At 51.4% G+C, this 23,190-nt stretch overlaps 2 protein-coding genes across 3 annotated transcripts in view; one reads left to right on the top strand and one right to left on the bottom strand.

Moving 5' to 3' along the window:
- The window catches only part of ATG4B (autophagy related 4B cysteine peptidase), a 34,333-nt gene extending 21,124 nt beyond the window's left edge, over window positions 1-13,209 (bottom strand). The window contains exons 1-2 of the mRNA XM_058436365.1: window positions 12,989-13,209; window positions 95-196 (exon numbers count right to left, since the gene is read on the bottom strand). The gene's annotated coding sequence lies outside the window, so the exon portion shown is untranslated. The remainder of the gene's footprint in view (window positions 1-94; window positions 197-12,988) is intronic.
- Window positions 13,210-13,902: 693 nt separating this feature from the next.
- The window catches only part of THAP4 (THAP domain containing 4), a 60,426-nt gene continuing 51,138 nt past the window's right edge, over window positions 13,903-23,190 (top strand). The window contains exons 1-2 of one of the 2 annotated variants that reach the window (XM_032761202.2): window positions 13,903-14,251; window positions 17,095-18,257. In XM_032761202.2, coding sequence (XP_032617093.1) covers window positions 14,175-14,251; window positions 17,095-18,257 — 1,240 coding nt within the window. In that variant the 5' untranslated portion in view covers window positions 13,903-14,174. Of the gene's footprint in view, window positions 14,252-17,094; window positions 18,258-21,280; window positions 21,300-23,190 lie in introns of those variants that run through there. The other variant, XM_058436353.1, reaches the window with a different exon arrangement.

The following is a 23,190-nucleotide window of genomic DNA, read 5'->3' on the forward strand; positions in this document are numbered from 1 at the left end:
ACAAGTTATGGCAGAGTCAGCAGAGAACAATGATCACAAAATGCTTCTGCAGGCCAAGCGGTCAGACCAGGGTGGGCTCCAGCGTGGCCGATACCTGTGAAAATGCTGTATTTTCTACCCAGTATCCAAACGGGCTCTGAGGTCTCAGGAAAATCTTCAAACTCGGCAAACCGGAGAGTGTCGTAGGTCAGAGTAGCTGTTGAAACCAAAGATGCACAATCATCAGACACTTCTAATTTCATAAACTAGTATTGAAAGAGGCCGTTTACAGCATTTCTGTGCTGAAGAGAACAATCGTAAATTCTTCAACAGCAGCACACCCTCTCGTATCTTGGGCCTACCAAGACACCCACCATGGATGGAGTACTCTTGGGAAAGCTTTGCAGGAGGCCCTGCTGGCCAGCTGCTCTGCTAAGGTACGGGGACAGGGAGGTAGGGCCAGCATGCTACTTCGTGAGCCTTTCGCATTCTGAGCCACTGAGTCAGTGTCTAACAGCTGACACGAGGATGAGGCCAAGTTAGGGGCCAACCTGAGGGGTGAGAAAGCAAAAAAATAAAAAGCCACCCGATTCAAGCACTTACTTTAGACCTAAAACATGTTTAAAACGTAAAGGACAAAAATAAAGTGAAACCACCTCCTTCATCCTTGTACACAAGGGAAGCCACAGAAGAAACAGAGCAGAGTCATTTTTCATGGCCATCCTGAGGTTTACCAGATGGCACCATGGCAGCGTGTTCAGAGTCGCTGTGATGAAGGCAGATGCTCCAGGGCAACAAACACTGAGCTGCTGGGAAGACTGGGGGTTCTGGTCTACCCCAATTTCCTGGTTAGGAGCAGGTGCTGGAGAAGCAATGGGGTGCTACTCCCAGGTAGAAAGTTAACCCCTGGACACTGAGAGATCAAACTCTGCCAAGTCCCCAGAAGTACCAGGGTACAAAAAGCCTAGTGATCAAGGACTGAACCTGTTTTCATGTCAACAATGCTACCAGAAGGGCATGCCACCACTTCCATGGGGCAACACCCCACTTTCCAAGGAGGCAGCTGGCTGCAGAGCCACTCTGTTTTACTTCAATTAAGAAACTAGGCCTGGCACAGTGGCTCATGCCTGTAATCCCAGCACTCTGGGAGGCCGAGGTGGGCGGATCACCTGAGGCCAGGAGTTTGAGACCAGCCTGGTCAACATGGTGAAACTCCGTCTCTACTAAAAGTACAAAAATTAGCCGGGCGTGGTGGCGGGCGCCTGTAATCCCAGCTACTAGGGAGACTGAGACAAGAGAATCACTTGAACCCAGAAGGTGGAGGCTGCAGTGAGCTGAGATTGTGCCACTGCACTCCAGCCTGGGTGACAAGAGTGAAACTCCATCTCAAAAAAGAAAGAAAGAAACTAGAGAGGCCCAGGGTCTCCCTGTCCACACAACTGTGGCTGAGGATACCCATGTCCCACGATGTTTCTGAAAAGAAGGCGCCAGCCAGCAGCAATGCACCAGCCCAAACACCCATGTGGCGAGACGCCCATCGCGTATTCTGGAGCGGCACCAGAGGCATCTCTCTCCAGCTGCTCTCGGAACCGGGAACACACAATTCCCATCTGCTGCCTCTCCAGCTCTGATGGTGCCTGATCACTCATCCCTCACCAGCAGCTTTACAGCACTCTTTTGAAATCAATCACATATGAATTTCTCCCACATCTAAATTTACTTTTTGGTAACAACCCCACACTTCGATAAGAATGACATACGTTAATTATAAAAAATACCGAAGACTACAAAAATACACAAATCATGTGAAGCCTCGTCGCCTAGCAATGACTCTTTCCAGAAGTCTTTATGCACAGGTTCATACGTGAAATCATACCATGCCTGAGGTTTCCTCAGCATTCTACGTAAACACACATCTCCACCTAAGCTGATACTATAAAGCATCGTGTGTGTACCTCTGTGCTGTGCACAATCCCCTTGGGGAGGCGGGGGCAGTCAGAATTTAAAGCCCAGCTTGGGTACTGGTAAATTGTAGTTTCCTGGACCACTTAACTTCTAAGTGTGAATGTTCCCTCATCCATAAAATGGGATAATAACAGGACAGCCTCAGCATGTGGCTGTGACGTTTCCATGAAACACTTCCAATGAGGTGCTGGCTGGCAGACAGAAGGGCTCCAATGTCAGCTCTGTCATTAACATCAAGGACTCAGAACCACAGGGTCAAAGGCACACACATTTTACTATACCCCAAAGCCTTAATTGTATGCGCAGCTAATTCCCAAACACAGGGTTCAGAAGCACCTGCAAGCATCTCCCTCAGTACAGGCAGAACTACCAAATCCACAACAGAGGGCACAACAGACATTGTTTAAAGGATTCTCAGCTGTGGGAGACCCAGGCCCCTCTCTGCCCTTTTCCTAGAGTAGTGCTGTGGCTTCCTGAGCAAGGTGACAGGCGTTGTGGAGTGGCTGGAGCCAGATGAAGCAAGCTTTCCACAGCAAGGCTTTGTCCAAGAGCTCTGCTCCTTTTTTTTTCGAGACAGGGTCTCATTTTGTCACCCAGGCTGGAGTACAGTGGTGCAATCACAGCTTACTGCAGCCTCAAACTCCCAGGCTCAATCAATTCTCCGGTCTCAGCCTCCTGAGCAGCTGAGACTACAGGCATGTGTCACCACACCCAGCTAATTTTTGTATTTTTTGTAGAGATGAGGTCTCATCATGTTGTCAAGCTGGTCTCAAACTCCTAGGCTCTGGCGATCCACCTGCCTTAGCCTCCCGAAGGCTGGGATTACAGGCGTGAGCCACTGCATCTGGCCCCCAAGAGCTCTGCTCTTATACATTTCACTTGTCCATGCTTTCAGAGACAATATCAGCCAAACTGCTTGGTGACCGTGAATAAATAAAGTCCAAGTTTACATTCTCTCCTGCCTTTTTATACATAGGTTACTTGTTTCTCCACATGATTATAAAAACTGAATTGGGATGCATTAAGGTCCATGCCTTGTGTGTGTGTGTGTGTGTGTGTGTGTGTGTGTGTGTGTGTGTGTGATGGAGTCTCACTCTGTCGCCCAGGCTGGAGTGCAGTGGCATGATCCTGGCTCCCTGCAACCTCCGCCTTCCGGGTTCAAGCAATTCTCCTGCCTCATCCTCCCGAGTAGATGGGATTACAGACATCTGCCACCATGCCCGGCTACTTTTTGTATTTTTAGTAGAGACAGGGTTTCACCATGTTAGCCAGGCTGGTCTCGATCTCCTGACCTCAAGTGATCCACCTGCCTCGGCCTCCCAAAGTGCTGGGATTACAGGCGTGAGCCACCGCACCCGGCCCACTCCTATCTTTTTAAAGAGCTGAAAAACATCATGATGTCCCTGCTACCTCTCTAAAGCCACTCCTGAATTTTCAGAAGTCCCTAATATTCTTTGACCTCTAGGCTTTATTCAATATATAGACTAAAATCCAGAAAATTTATTCTCAAGGAAAAAGGATGAAAACACCACCGGTCTAATTTCTTTTTTTTTTTTTGAGACGGAGTCTCGCTCTGTCGCCCGCCAGGCTGGAGTGCAGTGGCGCGATCTCAGCTCACTGCAAGCTCCGCCTCCCGGTTCACGCCATTCTCCTGCCTCAGCCTCCCGAGTAGCTGGGACTACAGGCACCCGCCACCACGCCCAGCTAATGTTTTGTATTTTTTTTAGTAGAGACGGGGTTTCACCGTGTTAGCCAGGATGGTCTCGATCTCCTGACCTCAAGTGATCCACCCGCCTCGGCCTCCCAAAGTGCTGGGATTACAGGCGTGAGCCACTGTGCCTGGCCACCACCGGTCTAATTTCAACACTGCAGGACAATGATTCCATCTTGCTGTTGGAACATTCTTCTCATGTTTGAGACTGTTCCAAGGCACCAGCTTTGAACTAAAGATACACATATCTTTTATTTAAAGTACAGCAGAGCTAAATGAACACTGGCAAGTATCTCTTTGTAGACTACAGATGTTCCTTAATTAGGATGGGATTATGTCCAATAAACCCATTGTAAGTTGAAAATACTTAAGTCAAAAATGCACTGAGGCCAGGCACAGGGGCTCATACCTGTAATCCCAGCACTTTGGCAGGCCAAGGCGGGTGGATCACCTGAGGTCAGGAGTTCGAGACCAGCCTGGTCAACATGGTGAAATCCCATCTCCATTAAAAACACAAAAAATTACTCGGGCATGGTGGCAGGCGCCTGTAATCCCAGCTACTTGGGAGGCTGAGGCAGAAGAATTGCTTAAACCCAGGAGGCGGAGGCTGCAGTGAGCTGAGATCGCGCCACTGCATTTCAGCCCAGGTGGGCGAGTGAAACCCGCCTCAGCCTCTCCGAGTAGCTGGGACTACAGGCGCCCGCCACCACGCCCGGCTAATTTTTGTATTTTTAGTAGAGACGGGGTTTCACTGTGGTCTCGATCTCCTGACCTCGTGATCCGCCCGCCTCGGCCTCCCAAAATGCTGGGATTACAAGCGTGAGCCACCGCACCCGGCCTAGCCTGCCTTAAATGTGCTCAGAACACTTACATTGGCCTACAGTTAGGCAAACTCAGCTGGCAACACAGTGCCCTGGAGAGCAGGGGTCATTCCCCCTCCTCATCATGTGGCTGAAGAGGAGCTATCTGGCATCTCCAGAGTATCTGGGGGCATACTACTAGCCCAGGAAAAGATCAAAATTCAAAATGTGAAGTACGGTTTCTATAGAATGCATACTGCTTTCACACTATCATAAAGTCAAAAAATTATAAGTCAAACCATGGTAGTTTGGAGACCATCTGTACTTCAGAAGAATGTGGTGTATGTCATCAGAAAAAAGACCACACTGTTGAATCAGTAACAGTCTGCAGTATCAGAATCTGGAAACTGAGAAACTTCTAGGATGTCTAGTTTCCCATATTAAAAATATAAATGATAAAGGAATGAGAGAAGTATAGATAAGGAAGAAAAGGAAAAAAGCTCCCTCTGAAAGTAGGGTCACGCGGCCTGAGCGGCTGTGAAGTTAAGGGATTTTCATCACGGAAGCAGTAAAATGCAAAGCAGGTGTATTTCTTGGGTTTATTAGCAAACTTTATAGGCAAGGAAGCCAACTTCAGAGTGAAGGGAATAAGAGGTGTTCCATTAAGTTCAAATACACCACCACACCTCCAGCTGTAACTGTGAAAATTACGGGTGTGTGGCCTCAGATTCCTCACTGCATAAACCATCAAGGAGACCAGGAAACCCGAGGGGAGCAAAACCAAGGAGCAATCACGGTGCTTGACAGCGAACAGGAGCAACGCAGCCACGGTGAACACGACCCATGGGGTCCCTAAGGAGGGCTCCCACACCACTGTGCCCCAAGCTGCGCTGCTTCTCCGTCTAGAGAAACGCACTCCCGCCCTCCCCCAGAATCCTGCCCTCTGTTGGGAGTGAGTCACACATTCCCCTGGGCTAGCGGCGGACACCCTGAAAACACGATCCCTTGCTTCTCCCACCACACTGCACCCTCCTCTCTGTACTGTGGAGGACGCTGCAAGTGGGGAGTGTCCACACGTCACACCTGGAGCACGTTCCTGACAGCTGGAGCGCCAGCTGTGGAGTCAGAAGTCCAAACCCACCACTGAGCAGTCACGCAACCGTACAGACTGGTGACCTTCCTGCGACTTGGTGTCCTCACTGTGAGACGGACAAGTTAAGGCGCAGGAAGAGCTCTAAACCGCACGGGAGCAGTGACCGCTCTTTCGGGGCCAGCCTTCTCAGATCACTGAAAGGGGTGCGCAGTCATGACCCAGCATGGATGGGAGGTGTTCCGTAAGCGGAGGTGCAGCACGGAGCACAAGGTCAACAGAGACCCGACCAAACATGAGTCTCTTTACTAACACTGAATCCAACATAACGCCCTTTCCTCCAAGAGTGACTGCATCTAGACAGCAAGAGCCTGCCACCCGCTTCCCGGGCTGGCTCCAAGGACCAGAGAGACCTGCAGCGATTCCTACAAAAGAGCCAATAGACTCTCAGACTCGCATCCCTTCAGCTATGAGGAGGTCTTCCCCGTACTCTAGGGGCCCCACATTGTCCTTCTCATGCTGGAGGACAGGAGGGAATGCCCTTGGCAGGCCCTCTGAGCAGCAGTCACCCCTCCTGGACACCCTCACAGCTGCAGCTGAAGAGGAAGACCACAAGGAGCCATGGACCGAGGCATCGGAACGGTACAGAGACCTCTCTGACCTTCCAGATCCTACTTTATAATGGAGGAAGATAACTTTTTTGGAATTAACACTTCTAATTTCTTTTTTTTTTTTTTTTGAGACAGAGTCTCGCTCTGTCGCCCAGGCTGGAGTGCAGTGGCGCAATCTCGGCTCACTGAAGCTCCGCCTCCCGGGTTCACACCATTCTCCTGCCTCAGCCTCTCCGAGTAGCTGGGACTACAGGCGCCCGCCACCAAGCCCGGCTAATTTTTTGTATTTTTAGTAGAGACGGGGTTTCACCGTGGTCTCGATCTCCTGACCTCGTGATCCGCCCGCCTCGGCCTCCCAAGTAGCTGGGATTACAGGTGTGTGCCACCACGCCTGGCTAATTTTGTATTTTTAGTAGAGATGGGTTTCTCCCATGTTGGTCAGGCTGGTCTCGAATTCCTCATCTCAGATGATCCGCCCACCTCAGCCTCCCAAAGTGCTGGGATTACAGGCATGAGCCACCGTGCCCGGCCGACACTTCTGATTTCTACTGAGGTTTCCTTCTGGAGTCTGAGCGCCTGCTCGATAGCTACAGGACAGACACAGGCCTGGACTTCTTCCAGCCTCAGTCTCCTCACCCATGAAATGGGGCACAGCCACCAGTTTTCCCAGTGGGGTGAGAACCCACAATGGGTGCAAAACTAATGCTCACAATCACTAACATTTGCAGATGGACCAACACGATGATTCCATTCCCAAACGTTCCTTCTTTTTTTTTTTGACACAGGTTCTGGCTCTGTCACCCAAGCTGGAGTGCAGTGGTGTGATCTCAGCTCACTGCAACCTCCCCCTCCCGGCCTCAAGGGATCCTCCCACCTCAGCCTCCTGAGTAGCTGGGACTACAGGCATGCACCACCATGCCTAATTTTTGTATTTTTTGTAGAGGTGGGGTTTCGCTATGTTAACCAGGCTGGTCTCAAACTCCTGGGCTCCAGTGATCCACCCACCTCAGCCTCCCAAAGTGCTGGGACTACAAATGTGAGCCACCACGCCCAGCCAGGCTCCTTCACTGACTCTCAGATGAATGAGATCCACTTAGGCCTGAGGCCAGCTGCCTCAGCAATTCTCCATGGAGAGGGTCCCTTGTCTTATTTCACAGCCCCATCATAATTTCATCATCTTCACATGCTACATCACGTGATTTATAAGGTAATTCACATAGCTCCTGACAGAAAAGGAGTCAAGCTTCGAAGAAAATACCCACTGGCCGGGCGCAGTGGCTCACACCTATAATCCCAGCACTTTAGGAGGCCAAGGTGGGTGGATCACCTGAGGTCAAGGGTTCAAGACCAGCCTGGCCAACATGGCAAAACCCTGTTGCAGTGAGCCGAGATCACGCCACTGCACTCCAGCCTGGACGACAGAGGGATAAATATATATATATATATATATATACACACACACATATACACGCGCATGCACACACACGCACACACGCGCATGCACGCACACGCACACACACACACACACCCACACGTACACACATGCACACACGCACACGCACACCCATCTCTAGACTCCCAGGTAATTATTTTAATTTGAAGTAAGATGACATGTAAGGCCAGGCGCGGTAGCTTATGCCTGTAATCCCAGCACTTTAAGAGGCCAAGATGGGAGGATCATTTGAGCCCAGGAGTTTGAGACCGGCCTGGGCAACACAGGGAGACCCTGTCTCTCTTAAAAAAAAAAAAAAAAAATTAGCTAGGCGTGGATACCTGTAGTCTTAGCTACTGAGGAATGTGAGGCAAGAAGATCACTCGAGCCCAGGAGGCCAAGGCTGCAATGAGCTGTGGCTGCAACACTATACTCCAGTCTGAGCGATGAAGTGAGACCCTGCCTCAAAAAAATCAAAAAAAGATGACACGCAGGAGGAACAAAATGAAGAGGCAGGCTGGGTGCAGTGGCTCACGCCTGTAATCCCAGCACTTTGGGAGGCCGAGGCGGGCGGATCACTTGAGGTCAGAAGTTCGAGAACAGCCTGGCCAACATGGTGAAACCCCATCCCTACTAAAAATATAAAAAAATTAGCCAGGCATGGTGGTGCACACCTGTAATCCCAGCTACTCGGGAGGCTGAGGTAGGAGAATCTCTTGAACCCAGGAGGCGAAGGCTGCAGTGAGCCGAGATAGAGCCACTGCACTCCAGCCAGTCTGGGCGACAGTGAGACTCCGTCTTAAAAAAAAAAAAAAAAAGACGGAGAGGTACTGTACACCTTAAGAAAGACTCCCCCTTAGAAGCAGTTCTCCCATTTGGTCGGCTGGATCCCAGACACTTGATTTTCCACACCCTCTTCCCTGGGACTTCTGCGATCACAAGCAGAAGACGGCAGATGGCATTTTAATAATATAGTAATTCCATCAGAAAAAAAATGTGACTTAGTATTATTAATCTGACAAGCAGAAATGTAGGGAATTGTACTCAATGAATTTAAGCAACTTCTCTCCATTTAGTACCAATTACACTTCATTCAACCAGAGAGGACTACAAAAAAAAAAAAAAGAGTAAATTTAAGAGCTTACTGTAAAGCACTTCATTTCGAAGAAACCTTCCTAAAACACATAGAAGTTATTTTCCAACAGATTTATATTTTATAAATTCAACAAAGGGTTCTTCTTTTCCTTTAGAAAACTCTTAGGTTTACTACTTTTTTTTTAAATCTCCAAGAGTTTACATGAGAATGCTAGTAGTTCAGTCCTGAATGAAAATAGAGAGAGAAAGGAACTCCAAATTTAGCTACATCGGAAAACTAGAAAACACTGTTTCAGTGCACACACTGGGCAGACTGTGGACATTAAAACCCACTCCCCAAGATCGCACCCACCGCACGCCAGCCTGGGCGACAGAGCAAGACTCCACCTCAAGAAAAAAAAAAACCCACTCCCCAGCAGCCTCTGCATTCATTACACGTTATGCTAACATACTGCATTCATGTTAAATTCTACAAACTGAAAGTTTTTATAGCAGGGGAATGTGTAGGTTATTATTAATTCAAGTTCTGTTTTTTCTGATTACCAACCACAGACACAAGTGATGCACTGGAAATGCAAGCACAAGATGCCAGCTCTGTCCTCAAGGAATGGGCAGTGTGGCTATGTAAGTGCTGGCGCCTGCCAGTCCTCTGCATGGGGAGCGTGCTTTCAGGGACAGTGCTAGGGACTGGTGGAGAACACAGCCACACTGTGTGGTCTGCCTGCCACCTCTTGAACCTCTCCACACCCGCAGAAGCCCTTTGCCTCTTTTCATTCCCACCCACATTCAGACCCTGGGTGACTTCATCTGATGTGACCTCCAGTCTATCTCCAGCCCAGGCCTATTCTTTTAGTTCCAAACCTGCAGACCCAAAAGCCCACTGGACACTGCTCTACAAGGATGTCTAACGTGCACCTCACATTCAACACACATAAATCCAAACTCACAACAGAAAGCTTCCCACCAGACAGGACCTCCCCAAGTCTTCCCCATCTGAGTTTCTTTTTTTTTCTTTTTTTTTTTTTTTTGAGAGGGAGTCTCGCTCTGTTGCCCAGGCTGGAGTGCAGTGGCACAGTCTTGGCTCACTGCAAGCTCTGCCTTCCGGGTTCACGCCATTCTCCTGCCTCAGCCTCCTGCGTAGCTGGGACCACAGGTGCCCGCCACCATGCCCGGCTAATTTTTTGTATTTTTAGTAGAGACAGGGTTTCACCATGTTAGCCAGGATGGTCTCGATCTCCTGACCTTGTGATCCGCCCGCCTCAGCCTCCCAAAGTGCTGGCATTACAGGCGTGAGCCACCACGCCTGTCCCCCCATCTGAGTTGCTTAGCTCAGGCCATACACTTTGGGGCCATCTTTAACTCCTCCCTCTCTACCCATCCCTCTCCCAACTTCCAATCTACAAACAAATCCTATTGTCTCAACCTCCAAAACACATGCAGAAGTCAACCTCTCACCCACCCTGAGCTAATCCACTGGCATCTCCTTGCTGGCTTGTTTAACAGTCTCTTAGCTGCCCTCATCCCTCTGCAGTACATTTTCAAAAGAGATGCCAGAGCAAGCCTGTTAAACACAGTCTATCATGTTACTCCTCCTCTAGAACAAAACCTTCCAAAGGGTTGCCATCCTATCCAGAACAAACACTGAAGTCCTCACTATGACCTAGCCTAAGTCACCGTTCTATCTTCAGTTCCTGCTTCTCCCACAGCCACCTGCTGCACCTGAGCCACACCAGGCTCTTGCTACCTGCCCTTCCTCCTACACTGCTTTAAGTCTTGGTCAAAACTTAGCCTTCAGAGTGAGACCCTTCCTGACCATCCTGGCTACAATTCCAATCCTCCTCATCCTTGGTCCAAATCACCGTCCCCCAGGACCCACACACTTCACTGCTAATTCTGGTCTCATGTCTAGAACGTTAGCTACCCCAGGGCAGTGGTTTTCATCTGTTGTTACTTCTGCAGTCCTAGTGTCTAGAACAATGCCTAACACATACCTGACAGTAATAAGCAGTGTACTGAATGAATGACTATCAGAACAAACAAAAACTGTATTACACATGGTCAAGGAAGGCAGAATCTTCAAGAACTCTAGCGATCAGAGGAGGGCAGATCATTAACCATCTCTGAAAGGAAATACAGCACCAAGTCCGAAAGAAAATTCCTCATGATATCCTACAAACATCATATACGTTTTTATCAGCATAAACAGAGACCTTTAAATGCAAACACCTTTTCTACTCTGATCCCACATGCAGCAGCATCCCGTGTCCTATTAAAGTATCATCGTGTCAATATGGTTGTCAAGGGAAAATAAAAGACAAAGTATCGTCATGTAACAACATAACTGTTCTCCTAACTTGAACATGATGATTTTCACATTTTAGGTCATATGACCGACACTGAACTGTGTTTTTGACCTTAGCCAAGTCTCTCATGATACTCCAGCCTCAAGGTATCGAAAAGATAGAGGCAGGAGACAGACAAATCCTAGGCAGAGAGGGGCGGGTCACTAGTGAAACCCAACCTTCAAGCCACAGCTTAAAGCCTGAAAGCCAAGCGATGAGTCTCGGATAAATCCACAGACTGGACTGCGAACCTCTCTTCCTGTTTGGTGTGCTTTCCTCTAATTAATCCCTACCCTTCACCTATTTTACATATACCTACCCTTCTCTAATTGGTTTATTACACTGTTGTGCCCACCTTTGAGTGGTGACTTTGTTTTAGCCTTTTTTGCATACTCACAAAAAAATCAGCACACATTCCCCATTCTGAGCCCATAAAAGCCCTGGACCCAGCCACACCAAGGGAGACCACCCGACTTTGGGTGGAAGACCACCCTTGAGTCCCCTCTCTGCTGAGAGGTGTTTCATCACTCAATGAAACTATTCTCCATCCTCCTCACCCTTTGTCAGTGTAAGTGTAATCTCATTCTTCTTGGACGTGGGACAAGAACTAGGGACCCAATGAATGCAGGTACAAAGAAGGCTGTAACACTGTGGCCCTTGGCCCTCTGCCGGCAAAGGGCAGCCGCCCCACGTCACAGCCCACATGACAGGAGGCAGCAACGGGAAGCAGCGGGGGACAGAGGCAGCCCCAGAGCTATAGCCTGGAGCAGGGCAATGGGAGTAACAGGGCTGCTGACACTCTGCAACACCCCCCTTGGGCTTCAGGGTTGCAAGCACCCCTGCTTGGGCACCACTGCCTTCCCCTTGTCTGGACACCAGAATCTACTGTCCCCTTGTCTGGACGCTGGAGTCCACTGCAGGAGTTGCTTGCCACATGTCTAGCTGTAAGCTCTGCAGAGCCCACTCTGGTGCCTGTGCTTGAAACAGCTGGCAGGACCCGGCACTCACTCACCCACACACCCACTCCCGCGAGGAGCTGAGCATACAGTCATGGTGGCCATGGTATCCATGCCATAGTGCAAACCAGGTGCCCACCGGTGGACCAAGTAGATGGGGCATCTCCTGCGGCAAGCCCGGACCCAATTAAGGCCTGGGCAGGGGCCTCGCCAGCCGGAGGTCTCTGGCTGGCAAAGTGGCTGAGAAAAATCCTGCATCACAAACAATAATACCTAAAAGGATATAATACAACAGCTGTAAAATAGTAAACAACAAATAGTACACAGCTGCAAATAGTTCAAACGTGTCTGACAGTTATTCCAAAAAACAAACTTCACAAGATATACACCTGGTCAACATGCTCCTTAGGGAGTCAGGGCTGTTTCCTCCAGCCACCTACCACATTTAAGAGGTGAGCTGCTACAAATCATTTAAGCAGATACTGGCAATACACATTACAGTTTTCCAACTCAGATCTTAATAAATTTATGTTGTAACTACCAGAAAAATAAAAAGTAAAATCAATCCCATTCAGAACGACAGAATTAAACCAGATGAAAATCTTTCTTTACAGATGGGGGATACTTGATAAAAGGCAAATTAGTTCCCACAAAGAATGAATGGGCTAAAACATCTGTGTAAAAGTATTTCTAGGGCTACTGGGCAAGCGATGAGTTTGTCACTGACTTAAAATATCTTGCCAGCAAAAATGGAGCGGAAGCATGAAAGGATAGGAAAAAAAACCACAACCTCACACACACACACACACACACACACACACACGCACACACACTCTCCCTCTCTTTCTCTCTCTCTTAGGGCCCCAAGAAACTAAGACCCGATGATACAAATTCACTGTTTCTCTTTCTCGTCACGGAAAATCAGCTTGGAGAATCTACTGGTTACTAAATTGAAGACAAAAACAAAAAAGATGCGTATACTGTGATGAACACGTCATGTTTCTCACCTCCAACCTACCAATAACTTCATAAAAGTTAAAGAGTTTCCATCCCTTCACGCTCAGCTGCGGAAAGGCTACGCTTTCGCCCGCCGCTCGTGTCCCCGGCCCGGATCGCGGCCGCCCCGTCCGCCGCCGCGCCTCTCCCCGCCCGGCAGGCTCCGCCGCCCTCCACGGCCGACCTGGCGCAAGGGCCTGTGCGGCCACAACCTCCGGAGCGCTCCGGACGGGACCGGAAAAGCAGGAGAAGCTCCAGGGCAACCGACGGCCGGTTCCGCGGCGCAGGGCGCCGCCGTCCCCCTCCCGCTCCCACCGCCCACCGCCCACCAGCCACCAACACCGCCCCGCGCTCCCGCAGCGCCCGCCTCCCCGGCCCAGCCTGGCCCGCACCGGCGTGCCCCGACGCGAGTCGCGGCAGCCCGGCCCGAGCAGAGGAGGACAATGACAAGGGGAGCACCTCCTGCGGAAAGACCGACCCCCGGCAACTCCTCACCTGCGTCCATCTTCCCAGTCCGGCCGCCGACTGACCCGAGCGGCGTCGCTCCGACTGGCCCGCAACGCGACGCGGCGACGGGATGCCGCGGGGGCCAATCGCAGCGCCGGCGCAGGCGGCGAAAACGATACGGCGCGCGAGCGGAAATACGTGGGAGCCGCCATTTTGGCGTACGGCCGGGCCGACGCGAGCCCCGGGGCGCCCTGCGGGCAGCGTGGGGTCGTGTCGCGGGACGACGGCTCGCTCTGCTGTCCGACGGGACACTGCGTGCCATGGGTGGCGCTTCCTCCTCTTAGAGGACCCGGGAGCAGTTGTCGAGGCGGCAGAGGCGAGCTCGGTCCCCGTCCGAGCAGCCATCTTGCAGTACGGACGTGCTCGGCGCGCCCATGTCGCCGTACGGACTTGCCCCGCCGGGGCGACTCCCCCGCCCGCCTGTCCGCCTGCCGGCGGACGCTGCGAGGGGCCTGCTGCGCCCCGCTGGTCCCGAAGACGCCCGAACCCGCGGCTGGCGAGGACGCGGGCGGGGGCGGGGGCGGGCCCGCGGCGGGCGCCTGCGCCTCCATCTTGCCGTACGGCGCGGACGCCGCGGGCCGGCCCACGTCCCGAGCCGTGTCGCCGCCGCGCTCCCTCCCTCGGGGCGGTCCGCGGGCGGGCGGGCGGCTAGGGCCGGGGCCTGGCTGCGCGGCTGGGCCAAGGCCCGCGATGGTGATCTGCTGTGCGGCCGTGAACTGCTCCAACCGGCAGGGAAAGGGCGAGAAGCGCGCCGTCTCCTTCCACAGGTACGCGGGCCCCGGGCCGCCACGCCCCCGCCCCGACCCGGCCGTGCGGGGAAACTGAGGCCCCGCGGCCGTCCCGAACGCGGGGGGCGGGGGCGCCGGGCCTTGGCGGCCGGGGCGCGGGGGAGCGGGCGTGGGCGCTGTGTGACCTTGGCCCGGCCGCCGTCTCTGGGCCGGGCGCCTCGGGCAGCGCAGCCGCCCCCACCCCGGCCGCCTGGGTCCGCCCTGCGCGCGTTCGATCCGGCCGGCGCCGCGGCTTCAGAAGCCGCACTCTGTGGAAGCGCAGGTCCTGGGCCGATTGTCCTGCTCGGCCGCGACTGCTGCCTCTCCGGACCGCGCGGGCGGTCGGCCTGGATGTCTGCGAGCAGGAGCGACCGGGCAGATGCGACCTGCGCCTCCCTAGCTGACAGCCCCCGGGAGGGCTTTCCGGGACTGGGCCCCCGAGCCCAGGACGCGGGTACGCGCGGAGAGTCTACGGGACGGCCGGCGGGGGACGGCATCCTCCTGCGCTCCCTTAGAGCCTGGCCCGGGGCTCTCGGCCGCTTCCCACGTGGGCCCCCGCGGCAGGGCCCAAACCCCCCTAAGGCCTTGTGAGTTCAGCCTATTTGAGTGAGATTTCTGCGGATTACACGCGGGAGGCACCAGAACCGCGAACAGACTTTAAAAACCACTTTGCAGATGTTTCTGTTTTATGTTGCCTGGTGTTATTTAAGTTTTAAAGACGGGAATGGCACGTGTTATTTATAGTGTTATTGAAAGTTCACAGTAGTTTGCTGTAAGTCTTAAATCATTGCAATGTATTATAAGAATTAATAACATTAGATTATTTCACAAGTCAGCCAGCGCACTTTCTTGACAATTTCCTTCAGAGCTTGTGTCCTAGAAGTTTTGTTATTGTTTCTTGAAAACGAGGCAACGTGTTGCAACGGTCTAACATGGTATGGGAGGAAAGGACATCGGAATTGGGAGTGGGGGGCGTACCTTTGGAGTTGGCCTCACAAAGCATTCAGAAAGGAGGTTAGAAGGTCCTGTTGCTTAGAACGGCCCAGTCCATCGTGTTAGGATTTGTCCTGGTCCACACTGGCCTCAGGTGGAGCAAATAGCAGTTAGAACTGACCACCCTGTCCCTTATGTGCACATTAGGGCCTAGGTTTTTTTTTTTCTTTTTTTCTCGAGATGGAGTCACCCTCTGTCGCCCAGGCTGGAGTGCATTGGTGCGATCTCGGCTCACTGCAACCTCCGCTCCTGGGTTCAAGCTACTCTCCTGCTTCAGCCTCCCAAGTAGCTGGGATTACAGGCACGCGCTACCACGCCCATCTAATTTTTTTGTATTTTTAGTAGAGACAGGGTTTCGCCATATTGGCCAGGCTGGTCTCGAACTCTGGCCTCAAAGTCCTGACCTCAGGTGATCCACCTGCCTCGGCCTCCCAAAGTGCTGGGATTACAGGCATAAGCCACCCCGCCCGGCCCAGGCCTGTTTTCTTAAACACAGAGCTTGCCTTAATGAAGAAATGGTTATGAAGGATCTTTATTAGGTAATAAAGAAGAAATGACTAAGCATCCTATTCAGTATCTTCCTGTGCTGATTGCTTTTCTCCCACAGTTTTTAAATTATGGTATAATACATGTAACATGAAATTTACCATCCTAAATTTTTTTGGAGACAGAGTCCCACTCTGTCACTCAGGCTGGAGTGCAATGGTATGACCGTAGCTCACTGCAGCCTCAACCTCCTGGACCCAAGTGGTCCTCCCATCTCAGCCTCCAGAGTAGCTGGGATCACAGGCATGAGCTATGGCTCCCAGCCTTTCCTACCACTTTTTCAGTGTACAGTTCATGGCAACAAATACATTCACATTGTTGTGCAGCTGTCACCACCATCCATCTCCAGAATTATTTTTATTTTGTAAAGCCGAATCTCTGCACTCATTAAACACTAATACCCCAGTCCTCCTCTCCCTAGGCTCTGGTAACCCGCGTTCTCCTGTCTCTGTGAATTCGATTACTCTGAGTACCTCATGTGAGTGGTATCATGCAGTGTTTGTCTTTTGCAACTGCCCTATTTCATTCAGTATAATGTCCTCAAGGTTCATCTGAGTTGGTTGATTTTTTTTTCAGTCTGTTCCCCAGGATGGGGAGCGGTGGTACAGTCTTAGCCCACTGTAACTTCGAATTTCTGGGCTCAAAGAACCCTCAAGCCTCAGGCTCCCAAGTACTTGGAACTGCAGGCGAGCACCACTGTGCCCTGTCCCTGGGCTGGTTGACTTTTAAAAGGAGCATTTTTACTCCTGGAGGTGGGCATGCAACAGGAACACAGAACTGTAGCTCTGGAGTCTTCTGGAGGTCTCCAGATTCTTAGCTGCTTGCGCACAGCCAGGGCTGCCTCCGTGCAGTCCTGACCTGTCACGCCCTAGTCTCTGTGGACACTGGCCCTGGTTTTGGTACCCAGAGTCCTACCTTCCAGGCAGGTTGGGAGGGTTGGTTAGCAGTCAGCTTCTAGGAGCTATTTCCTGCTGTCCTGAGGCCATTCTGGCACTGTCTCTCAGCGTCCTGTGTCCCCATAGGGCATTCACCACAGCCTGGGGAGCAGTTAGTTACCTTCTTTCCCATCTGCCCTACAGATTATAAGATCTGTATGGGTAGACAACAGGTCTTTCAGATTTCTACTCCAGTAATAACTTGGGGTAGAAGATGTTCCTTAAATCTTTTTGAAGTATTCTTTTAAGTGGATAAAGTCAATACGGCTTAGGGTGCTTGCAAAAATAACTTGTTTTGCTTTTACAGTTGATTATTTTAAGGGGAGACATTTAATTATTTCTAATTACTTTTTGTCATTTGTCCTGTAGGTTCCCCCTAAAGGACTCAAAACGTCTAATCCAATGGTTAAAAGCTGTTCAGAGGGATAACTGGACTCCCACTAAGTATTCATTTCTCTGTAGTGAGCATTTCACCAAAGACAGCTTCTCCAAGAGGCTGGAGGACCAGCATCGCCTGCTGAAGCCCACGGCCGTGCCATCCATCTTCCACCTGACCGAGAAGAAGAGGGGGGCTGGAGGCCATGGCCGCACCCGGAGAAAAGATGCCAGCAAGGCCACAGGGGGTGTGAGGGGACACTCGAGTGCCGCCACCGGCAGAGGAGCTGCAGGTTGGTCCCCGTCCTCAAGTGAAAACCCGATGGCCAAGCCAGAGTCCCGCAGGTTGAAGCGAGCTGCTCTGCAGGGTGAAGCCGCACTCAGGGCGGCCCAGGAGGCCGCCAGCCAGGAGCAGGCCCAGCAAGCCCTGGAACGAACTCCAGGAGATGGACTGGCCACCATGGTGGCAGGCAGCCAGGGAAAAGCAGAAGCGTCTGCCACAGATGCCGGCGATGAGAGCGCCACCTCCTCGATCGAAGGGGGCGTGGCAGATAAGAGTGGCATTTCCATGGATGACTTTACGCCCCCAGGATCTGGGGCGTGCAAATTTATCGGCTCACTTCATTCGTACAGTTTCTCCTCCAAGCACACCCGAGAAAGGCCATCTGTCCCCCGAGAGCCCATTGACCGCAAGAGGCCGAAGAAAGATGTGGAACCAAGCTGCAGTGGGAGCAGCCTGGGGCCCGACAAGGGCCTGGCCCAGAGCCCCCCCAGCTCATCACTTACCGCGACACCGCAGAAGCCTTCCCAGAGCCCCTCTGCCCCTCCTGCCGACGTCACCCCGAAGCCAGCCACGGAAGCCGTGCAGAGCGAGCACAGCGACGCCAGCCCCATGTCCATCAACGAGGTCATCCTGTCGGCGTCAGGGGCCTGCAAGCTCATCGACTCGCTGCACTCCTACTGCTTCTCCTCCCGGCAGAACAAGAGCCAGGTGTGCTGCCTGCGGGAGCAGGTGGAGAAGAAGAACGGTGAGCTGAAGAGCCTGCGGCAGAGGGTCAGCCGCTCCGACAGCCAGGTGCGGAAGCTACAGGAGAAGCTGGATGAGCTGAGGAGAGTGAGCGTCCCCTACCCGAGTGGCCTGCTGTCGCCCAGCCGCGGTCAGTACCGGAGCCTCGCGTACCCATGCTCTCTTCCCGTTAGGAGGGGTTTCTCTGCAAGGTTGCCGACGTCCCCTGAGCATTTCTGGGGGGTGTCACAAGCTCCCTGTGCTCTCAGGAGGAAGCTCTGGTCGTAGCCACACCTTGTGGACGAGGAAACCCAGGTTAGAAAGCAGGCCTCACTGCAGCCGGTCCCACAGGAGGCATCCGTGTGTGTAGGGATGTAGGCCGTGAAGGAGGCGGGCAGCACGCATCAGCCGGGAGCGCCTGCATGCCTCCGTGGAGAGTGCACAGGGAAAGATAGCTTCTGTTTCCTACCTTATGCAACAGAAATTCCAGATGAGTTAGGAGCTAGATGGAAAACAAGAGAGTAAACGCTCAGAAAAAGCAAATATCAAAAACTGTTAAAATCATGGGGAGGTTCTTTCCGTGTGAGTTCGAGATCACCCTGGCCAATATGGTGAAACATACAAAAACGTACTACTAAAACATACAAAAATTAGCTGCACATGGTGGTGCACGCCTGTAATCCCAGTTATTGGGGAGGCTGGGGCAGGCAGATCGTTTGAACTTGGGAGGCAGAGGTTGCTGTGAGCCAGGATTACACCACTTCACTCTGGCCTGGGCGACAGAGTGAGACTCTGTCTCAAAAAAAAAAAAAAACACATCTATTGAAACACATTCCCAGCCGGGCGTGGTGGCATACTCCTGTAATCCCAGCTACTCAGGAGGCTGAGGCAGGAGAATAGCTTGAACCTGGGAGGCGGAGGTTGCAGTGAGCTGAGATGGTGCCACGGCACTCCAGCCTGGGTGACAAAGAGCACAACTTTGTCTCAAAAAAAAAAAAAAGAAATACAATACATTCTCTGTTGCAAAAATTAAAACTGCAGAAATGTAGACTAAGAAGTGGTAAAAAATTATTGTTTCTCAGCCACCTCCCAAGTTCTATTCCTTGTTGTTATTAAAAATTTGGTAGCTCTTGCCTGTAATCTCAGCACTTTGGGAGGCCGAAGAGGGAAGATTACTTGAGTCCAGAAGTTCAAACCAGCCTGGGCAACATAGGGAGACCCCATCTCTTTTTTTTTTTTTTTTGAGACGGAGTCTCACTCTGTCGCCCAGGCTGGAGTTCAGTGGTGCGGTCTCAGCTCACTGCAAGCTCCGTCAGGGAGACCCCATCTCTATAAATAATTTAAAAATTAGCCAAGTATCGTGTTGCACACCTGTGGTCCCAACTACTTGGGAGACTGAGGCAGGATAGCTTGAGCCTGGGAGGTCGAGGCTGTAGTGAACTGTGATCGCACCACTGTACTCCAGCCTGGGTGACAGTGAGACCCTGTCTCGAAAAACAATTTCCTGTGTAATCTTTGTATGCTTATTAGCTCTATTTCTGTTTTTTTCCCGCATTTTACTGTTAAGTACTTGTTAAAATTGATTTCTAGATGTTTACATATGGCGGGTGGTTTCCTTTGCCTGGCTTATACATAGGACAGTCACATTCCTACCACATTGTTGACTTCATCTGGATCAATGCTTGTCAATAAGTATCCGATAGTGGAACAAGATTTTCAGGGCCTCCTGGATCCTCAGGGTAACAGCCGTTAGCACAACCGAAAACAAAGCCCGTCCGACATGTTGTCCAGATGTGTCCTGGGGTGGAGCAGTGCCATTGAGTACTGCTGACCTAGATTTTCAGATCAAATCTAGATTTCCTGATTCTCAGGTTGAAATTGTATACTATTTTCTCTTGGAATTTTATTTTATTTTTTGAAATCGTCTCAGTCTGTTGCCGAGGCTGGAGTGCAGTGGTGAGATCTCAGCTAACTGCAACCTCTGCCTCCTGGGTTCAAGCAATTCTCCTACCTCAGCCTCCCAAGTAGCTAGGATTACAGGCCCCCATCACCACACCCGGCTAATTTTTATATTTTTAGTAGAGATGATGTTTCACCATGTTGGCTACAGGTGTGAGCCACCACACCAGGCCTTCTCTCGGAATTTTTTTTTTTTTTTTTTTTAAGACAGCATTTTGCTCTTGTTGCCCCGGCTGGAGTGCAATGGTGCAATCTTGGCTCACTGCAACCTCCACCTCCCAGGTTCAAGCGATTCTCCTGCCTCAGCCTCCTGAGTAGCTGGGATTACAGGCACGCACCACCATGCCCGGATAATTTTGTATTTTTAGTAGAGACAGTGGTTTCTCCATGTTGGTCAGGCTGGTCTCGAACTCCTGACCTCAGGTGATCCACCTGCCTCGGCCTCCCAGCTTCTCTGGGAATTTTAAAGCTGTTTATAGTTATCAGAGCTGATGCTGCTTTTGACACCTTCTCTCTGTTCCTCTTGGTTAAACTTCCTGAAGTTTGTTGCCATTACAGATTTTTCCAAGCAGCCAGCCCTTCGTGTCTCTGAGTTGTTGTTTATGCTCATTAATCTTTACATCTTTTTACTTTCTTGGGTTTTTTTCTTGTAGTTCTGTTCCTGGTGTGTTCCTTAACCCTGCAATGGAGGCTGTGGCTCTTCTGTTCCTTGGGCTACGCGCCATGGATCTGCCTCTCTCTGCTTTTGTTGCTGTTCATTTCTGAATCGTTTGTAATTCCAGCCTTGATGCCCCCTTTAACCCTGTGGTTATTTAAAAGGGTGTTGACAGATTTTTAAGTGCACACAGATTGGAGGAGAGGAGCTAATTTTTTTGTAGTTACTTTAAAATTTGATTGCATTAAGGTCTAATGGTAAGGTCTGAAGGAGTTCTGCTTTTTGGAATCCTTTGAGACTTCACTGTGGCTAACACAGTCCCTTTTTGTGACTGTTGCAGTGTGGTGCTAGAAGAATGTGTCCTCACCACTCCTTGGTTACATTGTTCCCGCCTGAAGCTGGGCACTTGCTTACTTGTGTTAGTCAACGGACCAGAGCGTCCCCTAGCTCCTTGTCAGGCCCTCGGTCTGCTGATTTCCGAGAAAGGTGAGGTAGGCCTCCCCTGTGGTTCTGGAGGTGCCCGTTTCTGCTTGTATGTCCGAGTTTTGCTTTCCGCCTCAAGACCATGCTGTTTGATGCGTAAGTTTTCCTGTTACCAACACAAGAAACTCCTTTTTGTCCCATTTAAAGTCTTATTTCTTCATTTCCTTATTTTCAACCTTTTCATCTTATTTTATAGTTATATTTTTAACTCAATCCAAAAGTCTTTTTGTAGAGTAATTTAGTCATTTATAATTGTGATTACTGATAAGTGGGAATTCGGGCCTACCTTTTTAATTTGTTAGGCTTCCTCACCGTTTTCTTACTATTCTTCTAGTGGATATGTTTCAATTTTTTCTTTTCTTTTTTTTTTTAAGAGACAGGGGTTTGCTCTGTCACCCAGGCTGGAGTGTGGTGGTTCTATCACAGCTCACTGCAGCCTTGACCTCCTGGGCCCAAGCCATCCTCCCACCTCAGCCTCCCGAGTAGCTGGGCCTACAGGTGCGTACCACCACATCCGGCTAATTTTTTAAATTTTTTGTAGCAACAGGGTCTTACTGTGTTGCCTGGGCTGGTCTTGAACCCTTGGCTTCAAGTGATCTTCCCGTCTCAGTCTCCCAAAGCTCTGGGTTTACGGTTGTGAGCCACTGTGCCCAGCCCATCTTTCAGTTTTAAAAACAAACACATGAGCCTTTTTGTAACTCTTTGTGTAACTATTGAGAGCTGATCGGTCCTGTGTGCCACCTTCCCTAGATGGAGGCTGTATGCAATCTTAGTTCCAGGTGCTTCTTATTCCCCCCATCAAGCAGCCATGATTATTAGATTGAAGTATACATTTTACTGGTTACTTTATTTACTATTGTTTATTGTATCCAAGTTTCCCCACCTTTTTGGCAGTATTTAATGACTTTTTTGTTGTTGTTGTTGTTTTGAGACAATCTCAGACTGGAGTGCGGTGGCATGATCTCGGCTTACTGCGGCCACCACCCCCGGGCTCCAGCGATCCTCTCACCTGAGCCTCCTGTGTAGCTGGGACCACAGGCATGTGCCGTCATGCCCGGCTAATTGTTTGTATTTTTTTTTTTGTATTTTTTTTTTTTGTAGAGACGGGGTTTCACCATGTTGGCCAGGTAAGCCACTGCACCCAGCCATGACTTTTTAAAAAAAAAATTCCTATTCCAGTACGATTTTGAGGGGGGTGCTGGTGACTGTTGTGGCAGTCCCAGGGTAGATGGCGATGGCTCGGACTTGAGGGAGAGAGTGGCGGTGGTAGCAATGCTGGAGGACTGGCTGGGTTCAGGGGGTTAAGAAGCAAAAGAGCAGCAGGCCAGCTACAGGGATGAGGCTTGAGCACCTGGAGGGTGCCGAGTGGGAGAGGCTTTTGGGGAGGAGCAGGAGACGGGGATGAGGAACGGAATTTGAGATGCTCTTGGGCGCTGAGGCCAGGATTTGAACAGGCAGTCTGAGGCCAGCAGCTGGCCTCTGGGATTTGGGCATGTGAGTGTGGGGGTGGAGGGCAGAGGTGTTTGAGGCCTTGGGGTCGAGTGTGGTTCTAGGCTGGGCTTCAGTGCCTGGCCCAGGAGCAGGCCTCGCTGAGAGAGGGGCAGCCGAGGCGGGTCCAGGGGAAGGCCGAGGAGTTGTTCAGGAAAGAAGGGTGCCCGGCTGTGCTGGGTGCTACTCCGACCAGAATGGAGAGAAGGGGGCTGGACGCGCTCCCAGGGTCACTGGTGACTAGAGTCTCACGGGAGACGCCGGTGGAGCAGGGCGGAGAGGGGGCCAGTGATGAGGGGTCAGGGCCAGGTTTGGCTGTGAAGAGGAGTGAGGCGAGTAGACAGGAGCCAGAGGGAGTGTGTCAGTGGGGAGGGCTGTGAAGGGCCAGGCTCCGGAGAGCAAGGGACAGGTGCAGGCACCACCCTGCATGCCCTGTGCCCCTCCAAAGGTGAGGCCAGGCCACGGCTGGGCATGCGGCGTGGGCACGGGGGTGTCAGGA

This window comes from Hylobates moloch, unplaced genomic scaffold, assembly GCF_009828535.3.
Source record: "Hylobates moloch isolate HMO894 unplaced genomic scaffold, HMol_V3 SCAFFOLD_1, whole genome shotgun sequence".
In the NCBI taxonomy this organism is placed as follows: domain Eukaryota; kingdom Metazoa; phylum Chordata; class Mammalia; order Primates; family Hylobatidae; genus Hylobates; species Hylobates moloch.